Raw genomic sequence first — 8,016 nt, 5'->3', positions numbered from 1 at the left:
GGTTCACAGTTAACTGCATTATAACTTGTTAAGATTAATCGACAAAATTGAAAAACCAACCTTAAAGGCTAGTTTGGGAACTACATTTTCCTAAGGGCTAGTTTGGCAACTCATTTTTCCATGGAATTTTTAATTTCCCAAGGGAAAATAAACTAATTTCCCTTGGAAAAATAAAAAAACCTTTGGGAAAATAGGGTTTCCAAACCAGTCCTAAGGGATTTCTATTTTCTCAAAAGAAAATAAACTAATTTCTCTTGGTAAAATAAAAATTCCGTGGGAAAATAGGGTTCTCAAACTAGCTCTAAAAAAATTTGTACTAATTTAGGTAGCGAACCAATCCTAGTTCAGATTATCAAAAACACCTCGTTCACCGGTCCACCGTCTCCAAGTTTGTCGTCCAGGATAATCATTACAGCTCACTTGTCGTTGGGACCATCACTAAACAAGTGAGCACAGGGATTTCGTGCTGAATATACATACACATCTTGCAGCTCGGTGCTGTTGGAGTTGGCGATGACGGCCTGCAAGGCTGGAACCCGGCCCCTATACGGTTTAACGCCGAATAATCAGAGACCATGAGTTGTTGACCGCAGCCGTAGCATGTGCACGATGGCAACGGGTTTGAAACGCAGGTAGAGGGTTTTTTAAACCCACATCTATAGATCTAATATTAAACCAACACTCATATCTCTTACCCGGACACATAATTTTATATATATATATATATATATATATATATATATATATATATATATATATATATATATATATATATATATATATATATATATATATATATAGGGTGATGGTAATGGGAGCCCTGGGCTTCCATTAGTATGGGAAGCCCCAGTCAGGTATATCTACGCGCGCTCGATCTGGTTCTGGTTCTGGTTCTGGCTCGAGCGGATTGCAGCGTAAAACGTGACCTAAAACAGCGTAAATGAGTACGAAATTTAGCGTAAATCTTATATCTGTTTTGTAACAGCAAACGGGGCCTAAAATTACGGCGTAAAAATCGCATGCAGCCGATCGTGCGCGGGTTCTGGCTCGGGCGGATTCCAGCGTAAAACGTGAGCTAAAACAGCGTAAATGAGTACGAAATTTAGCGTAATTCCTATATCTGTTTTGTAACAGCAAACGGAGCCTAAAATTACGGCGTGAAAATCGTGTGCACCCGATCGTGCGCGGGTTCTGGATCGGGTGGATTTTAGCGTAAAACGTGAACCAAAACAGCGTAAATAGTACAAATTTTATCGTAAATCATCGATCTGTTTCGTAACGACAAATGGGTCTCGAATTACGGCATGAAAATCGCCACAGGCGCTGTCTCGGGCGGATTTCGGCATAAAACGTGAACCAAAACAGCGTAAATGAGTATGAATTTTAGCGTAAATCATCGATTGATTTCGTAACGGCAAATGGGGACAAATTACGGCGTAAAAATTGTGCGCGGGTTCTGGCTCGAGCGGATTTAAGTGTAAATCGTGAACCAAAACAGCGTAAATGACGGGTTCTGGCTCGAGCGGATTTAAGTGTAAATCGTGAACCAAAACAACGTAAATGAGTATAAATTTTAGCGTAAATGAATAGAAATATCAGAAACAGACAAATAGATGGAAGCAGATCTATGAACTGAAATATAGGTCATAAAATCCTATTGACATTGGCATAAATATGTATACAAAATAGCATAAAAATAGGATCGCCGTCCTGCGGAACCAGCGCCTCGCATCTAGGATGCGCCACCACTTCGTGCCTAGGGGAGGATGCCGTCGTCGCTAGCGCCTAGGGAAATCCGCCGTCGCGACCGCTGGCACATCGCCGTCGTGCGCACCTCATGGGGCCGCCGCCGCGTGCGTGCCCTCGGGATCCGATGCCGCAGTGTGTCCCTAGATTCGCCGTCGCGCCACAGGAATCCGCCATCGTGAGCGTGTCCCCAGATTCGCCGTCGCGCCTCAGGGATCCGCCGTCGCGAGCGTGTCCCCAGATCCGTCGTCGCGCCACAGATGCTGGAGCGGCGGTGGCGGTGGCCATCGCAGAGACGGACGGGACAACCGCCGTTGTCACCGGGCCTAGGGTGCGCTGCCGTCGTCCGTCCGCTTCAAGAGCGCCGTCACCGCTTGCTCGCCTGCCTCGGAGCGTCGTTGTCGCTCGTTCCTGGTGGAGTGCCACCGTCGGTCGCCTGCCTCGAGGTGACACCGCTGCTGGCCCCCAGGATCACCGCCGCTCGCACGCCCTAGAGAACCGCCGCTCGCACGCCCTAGAGAACCGCCGCCGCCGCTAAAACCGAATTCCTGGCGGCGTGGGGGTGTTTTTATAGTGGTGGCGTGGGCCGGATCGTGGGCCCGATGCACGTAATATGTGTAGACTATATTTGTATAAACTGATACACACATCAGCATAACTCGTATTATATTTTGGCGTAAGCAGTTAGGTACAATAAGCCAAAAAGGGTCCGGTGCGGTCGCGCACCTGGTCGGTACGTGGTCGGGGCTTCCTATAGTTAAATAGAGCCTAGGGCTCTAAATACATATACTATATATATATATACTATATATGTATATACATATGAATATATAGACATATATAATTACATACGTATATATCTATATCTATATCCCGTTGCCATCCCTTTGTGCCTGCACACACGCAGCGTGGACGAGGCGACTCAGATCTGAAAAGGCAACCAGCGATCTGAAGTTGTGAACACACGGCGTTGTGATGGACGACGCTTGGCACGACGCAGCGCATGTTGTACTCGTGCCCAATTATGGCCGGTGCGCCCCGGACGACGTGAAAAGACGATCAACATGGACCCCCAAAGCAGCAGCAGGTGCACCTAGCCCCGGTCACCCACTTAAATAAGAGAAACACACCACCACCAATTCACTCACGAATTCCCCATTCCCTTCCCCCATCGCATCGAGAGCCAGGCCAGCCAGCCACCTCTGCTAGGTCTCCATGGCCGCCGCGCTCAGGTCCCCGGCCTCGGCCAAGGTCTCGAGCCCCGCCGCCGCCTCCAAGGTGCGCCAGGCGTCCAGAGTCGCGGTGGGCGGGTTCCGGCAGCATCCGCGGAGCCGTGTCGGCCCCGTGGCCGTGCGGGCGTCGCTGTTCTCGCCCAAGCCCGCGGCGGCCAAGGACGCGCGGCCGACCAAGGTGCAGGAGCTGTACGTGTACGAGATGAACGAGCGGGACCGCGAGAGCCCCGCGTACCTGCGCCTCAGCGCCAAGCAGACGGAGAACGCGCTGGGCGACCTGGTCCCCTTCACAAACAAGGTCCGTCGTCGTTGTGTTCCTTGCTTTGCTTTTGCTTTTGCTTTTGCTTTTGCTTGATCGGTGCCTCCGCTTAGCCGCTCTTCCTCCCCACCCACCCATGCACCCAGGTTTACAACGGCAGCCTGGACAAGCGGCTGGGCATCACCGCCGGCATCTGCGTGCTCATCCAGCACGTCCCCGACCGCAACGGCGACCGGTACGAGGCCATCTACAGCTTCTACTTCGGCGACTACGGCCACATCTCGGTGCAGGGCGCGTACCTGACCTACGAGGAGTCGTACCTGGCCGTCACGGGCGGCTCCGGCGTCTTCGAGGGCGCCTACGGCCAGGTCAAGCTCCACCAGATCGTCTTCCCCTTCAAGATCTTCTACACCTTCTACCTCCGGGGCATCCCGGACCTGCCCAGGGACCTGCTCTGCACGCCCGTCCCGCCCTCCCCCACCGTCGAGCCCACGCCCGCCGCCAGGGCCGCCGAGCCGCACGCCTGCGTCAACAACTACACCAACTGACTGATCAACTCCAGCCCAGGAACCATCTCTGCCTGCCATGCCTGTCCCTCACTCGATTTGTATGTTTGTATGGCTTAGGTCCTTCGATTCGTACGTTCGTGCGTGGTAGCACCAATAAACATGCGATCGATTGAGTTGTGTGTGCTTCTCCATTCATTCACTTGCTCTTTCTGCAGCTCGTGATCGAGTTGTGTGTGCTCCATTCCCAAATTATGTATGATCGATTAGTAGCGTTAGGGGTTAACCAGTAGCCGCTGTGTACTTGTGTCACCCTTGGACAAACAATGAGATATTTCTTTGTCGTCGAGTAATCCTTCCTGACGGTGATGGTGATGGACATGTTGCTGACACGACGGGATTTGGGAATCTTTGAGCGCTGAGCTGTGATGCAACTGCAGCGACCGCTGCTGGTGCTCTTAAAGCGATTGTTGCCTTGTTGGAGTCGGCTGTGTGTCCAGACTCCAGAGTCTACACGTTCACTGTAATAACAGGGAGGCAAGGCAAGTGAGAAACAGGATCTGTTACACATGCTCAGGCTCAACGAGTCCACGTGCCTGCCTGTTTTTTTTTTTAAAAAAAACTTTTGCCTTTTTCGCTGCATCAAAATATCAGTTATGCTCTATTAACTACACCGTGATACAGCTAACAGCTCTTCACAAACCTATAATTTATGAAGTATCTAGGACTCCGCTATACAGCTGCAATCTATAAAGACAAAATACTGAGTTTAATTAAAGTCGTCGTAAGCTGCAACAAACATGCTGAATTTAATCCTGCACTCCACTTTTTTTTACCAGAGTTCGTGAAGTTTCTCATATCTATCTAGCAGAGCTAACAGAGAAGCTACAAAATAAAAGGAGTACAGATGTTGAAACGGGCCTGGACTAACTATACACGATAGGTAGACAAAGCTTAACAGTTCGTTTTTTTATACCAGGCTAGGTCAACGGGCCGGGCCAGCCCAAACCCCATTGAATGACGGTGGGTGGGGGAAGGGAGATCGATTGGAAGGGTAGGAGACAAACCGACTCTTCAACTTTTACTAGGTAAATGCCCGTGCGTTGCAACGGAAATATATAATATCACGATAACTAATGCCAAATGGCACGAAGAAATTGAGAAGGAGTATCTTGTGGAGATATCGTGTAGCTATGGTCCATATCATCAGAGGCAACATCAGAGGAGCCCATCATGCGTTTGCCCGACCCACCAGCTAGCAGGCTGCCACCTGCCGCTGGCGTTGTTGGCTGGCCAGGGCACGGGCGGCGACATGCAGTCGATTACAGTGACCTCCCTCCCCCTATGCTTCTTCTTGAAGCTCAGGAACCTCTTGAACACCGGACATGAAGTAGAGTTTTAGTAACTTCAGAACAGACTGCACAGCTAGCCATCAGTTGTCAGATCCCATGAAACGGATCAAGTTGTCAGTATGAGACTTAAAAGTCTTCACCCATCTTCTATCTTGTATGAGAAGGACCCATGGGCAGTGGGTTCAAGCCGACGTAGGTGAGTTCAACTTTCTGGGGTAGAAGGTGGTACCGGATGGACATCTCCTCGAATATTTTCTTCAACTCCATAACGAGCTCAGACCTCCTGATGTTCTTCTCCCGGATGTTTTGAAAGTTCATGGTGTGCTGGACTGAGAGAGACATGTTAATCTTGTTCACATCCAAGATGTCCTTGAGATTTACAGTGTGGGTAGGGTGCCAATGTGTTGGTTTGCTCTCCAGGTACCTGAAAGTAAAGGGAACCGGTGACAATTGATAATGTGTATTCTTCATAAACATGTGATTATACTAAGATAACTTATTCATTGCTGGTGCCACTTGCAACTTCGGCTACCTCATACTATAAGATTAACTATCACCAACCTCTTTGTAATATTATTCAGTCTCCCTCTCCTCCTTCTGCCTCTCCCTCTCCAGCTTCCAGTTTTGTGGACATATTTGAATTGTATTCTCTCTCCCCCGCTCCCCTTTCTTGTAAATATTCTGCAAGGGTTTTTTAGCCCCTTGTAATCTTATTCCTTTTTAATAAATAAAATACAAGCTGCCTAAACTGGCTAGCATAGTTTCTTTCGATAATTTTACAAAACTGTCGGCGTTTCGAGACCGGGGGGTCCCTGGGCCGACGAGTGAAATGTCGCCGCGTGCCCCAGCCCAGATGGGTCGGCGCGAGACGGAGCGCGAAGGGGGGAAAAAGGCAGCCGGAGCGAGAGAGAGGTGGAAATCCCGCGGCCCTCGTGTTTGTCCCGCGCCCAGGTCGGGTGCGCTTGCAGTAGGGGGTTACAAGCGTCCACGCGGGAGGGGAGCGAGCGGCCTCACGCGAGCGCCTGTCCCGTCCTCTTCCCTGTGCGGCCAACCCTCTCTAAGAGGGCCCTGGTCCTCCCTTTTATAGGCGCAAGGAAAGGATCCAGGTGTACAGTGGGGGGTGTAGCAGAGTGCTAACGTGTCTAGCAGAGGAGAGCTAGCGCCCTAAGTACACGCCATCGTGGCAGCCGGAGAGGTTTTGGCACCCGGTTCGTGTGGTGTCGTGGCCGTCGGAGGAGCGCTGGAGCCTGATGGAAGGACAGCTGTCGGGGCTGTCGAGTCCTTGCTGACGTCCTCTTGCTTCCGTAAGGGGGCTGAGAGCCGTCGTCGTCATATAGCGTGCGGGGCGCCATCATTACTTGTCTGGCGGAGCGAGCCAGATAGGACGCCGGTCTTGTTCCCCGTAGCCTGAGTCAGCTTGGGGTAGGGTAATGATGGCGCCTCTTGTTGACGTGGTCGGTCCGTGCCCTAGGTTGGGCGATGTGGAGGCTCCTCCGAGGTCGAGGTCGAGTCTGTCTTCCGAGGCCGAGGTCGAGTCCGAGCCCCTGGGTCGGGCGAGGCAGAGACCGTCGGCGGAGGCCAGGGCTGAGTCCGAGCCCTGGGGTCGGGCGAAGCGGAGTTCGTCGTCTTCAGGGGCTAAGCCCGAGTCCGAGCCCTGGGGTCGGGCGGAGTGGAGTTTGTCGTCTTCCGGGGCTGAGCCCGAGTCCGAGCCCTGGGTCGGGCGGAGCGGAGTTCGCCGTCTTCCGGGGCCGAGCCCGAGTCCGAGCCCTTGGTCGGGCAGAGTGGAGTTCGCCGTCTTCCGGGGCTGAGCCCGAGTCCGAGCCCTAGGTTGGGCGGAGCGGAGTTCGCCGTCTTCCGGGGCTGAGCCCGAGTCCGAGCCCTGGGTCGGGCGGAGCGGAGTTCGCCGTCTTCTGGGGCTGAGCCCGAGTCCGAGCCCTGGGTCGGGCGGAGCGGAGTTCGCCGTCTTCCGGGGCTGAGCCCGAGTCCGAGCCCTGGGTCAGGCGGAGCGGAGTTCGCCGTCTTCCGGGGCTGAGCCCGAGTCCGAGCCCTGGGTCGGGCGGAGCGGAGTTCCCCGTCTTCCGGGGCTGAGCCCGAGTCCGAGCCCTGGGTCGGGCGGAGCGGAGTTCACCGTCTTCCGGGGATGAGCCCGAGTCCGAGCCCTGGGTCGGGCGGAGCGGAGTTTCCTATGGTGCCTGAGGCCGGGCCTGGCTGCCTGTCAGCCTCGCTCTGTCGAGTGGCACAGCAGTCGGAGCGGCGCATGCGGCGCTGTCCTTCTGTCAGGCCGGTCAGTGGAGCGGCGAAGTGACTGCGGTCACTTCGGCTCTGTCGACTGGAGGACGTGCGTCAGGATAAAGGTGCCAGGCCACCTTTGCATTAAATGCCCCTGCGATTTGGTCGGTTGGCGTGGCGATTTGGCCAGGGCTGCTTCTTGGCGAAGACTGGGCCTCGGGCGAGCCGGAAGTATGTTTGTCGCTGGAGGGGGGGCCTCGGGCGAGACGTAGATCCTCCGGGGTCGGCTGCTCTTGCCCGAGGCTGGGCTCGGGCGAGGCGTGATTGAGTCCCTCGAATGGACCGATCCCTGACTTAGTCGCACCCATCAGGCCTTTGCAGCTTTGTGCTGATGGGGGTTACCGGCTGAGAATTAGGAGTCTTGAGGGTACCCCTAATTATGGTCCCCGACAGTAGCCCCCGAGCCTCGAAGGGAGTGTTAACACTCGCTTGGAGGCTTTTGTCGCACTTTTTTGCAAGGGGACCAGCCTTTCTCGGTTGCGTTTTGTTCTGGTGGGTGCGCGCGAGCGCACCCGCCGGGTGTAGCCCCCGAGGCCTCGGAGGAGTGGTTTGACTCCTCCGAGGTCTTAATGCCTCTCGCAATGCTTCGGCTGGTCTGGTCGTTCCCTCATGCGAGCTGGCCGTAGCCCGGG

The 8,016-nt window shown here is 53.8% G+C and overlaps 1 protein-coding gene across 2 annotated transcripts; it reads left to right on the top strand.

The window, feature by feature from the left end:
* The first annotated feature begins 2,853 nt into the window (after positions 1-2,853).
* On the top strand, positions 2,854-4,096 carry aoc2 (allene-oxide cyclase2). 2 transcript variants are annotated; one of them, XM_035962148.1, is made up of 2 exons: positions 2,854-3,276; positions 3,351-4,096. In XM_035962148.1, exons 1-2 carry the CDS (start codon positions 2,962-2,964, stop codon positions 3,783-3,785), a joined length of 750 nt encoding a protein of 249 aa, XP_035818041.1. In that variant the 5' UTR covers positions 2,854-2,961; the 3' UTR covers positions 3,786-4,096. The 2 variants fall into 2 exon arrangements, with proteins under 2 accessions (XP_035818041.1, NP_001141267.1); NM_001147795.1 differs by having other exon boundaries at positions 2,919-3,276; positions 3,384-4,091.
* Positions 4,097-8,016: the final 3,920 nt, after the last annotated feature.

The sequence above is a fragment of the Zea mays genome, chromosome 9 (assembly GCF_902167145.1).
Source record: "Zea mays cultivar B73 chromosome 9, Zm-B73-REFERENCE-NAM-5.0, whole genome shotgun sequence".
NCBI lineage: Eukaryota > Viridiplantae > Streptophyta > Magnoliopsida > Poales > Poaceae > Zea > Zea mays.
This window is presented reverse-complemented; position numbering and strand designations above follow the sequence as displayed.

What these genes read in the sequence shown, in the direction of transcription:
- aoc2 (XM_035962148.1), top strand. Translation starts at nt 2,962, where the DNA reads ATGGCCGCCGCGCTCAGGTCCCCGGCCTCGGCCAAGGTCTCGAGCCCC. An exon ending in TGGTCCCCTTCACAAACAAG is followed by an intron (nt 3,277 to 3,350) that starts GTCCGTCGTCGT and finishes GCCTCCGCTTAG; the next exon opens with CCGCTCTTCCTCCCCACCCA.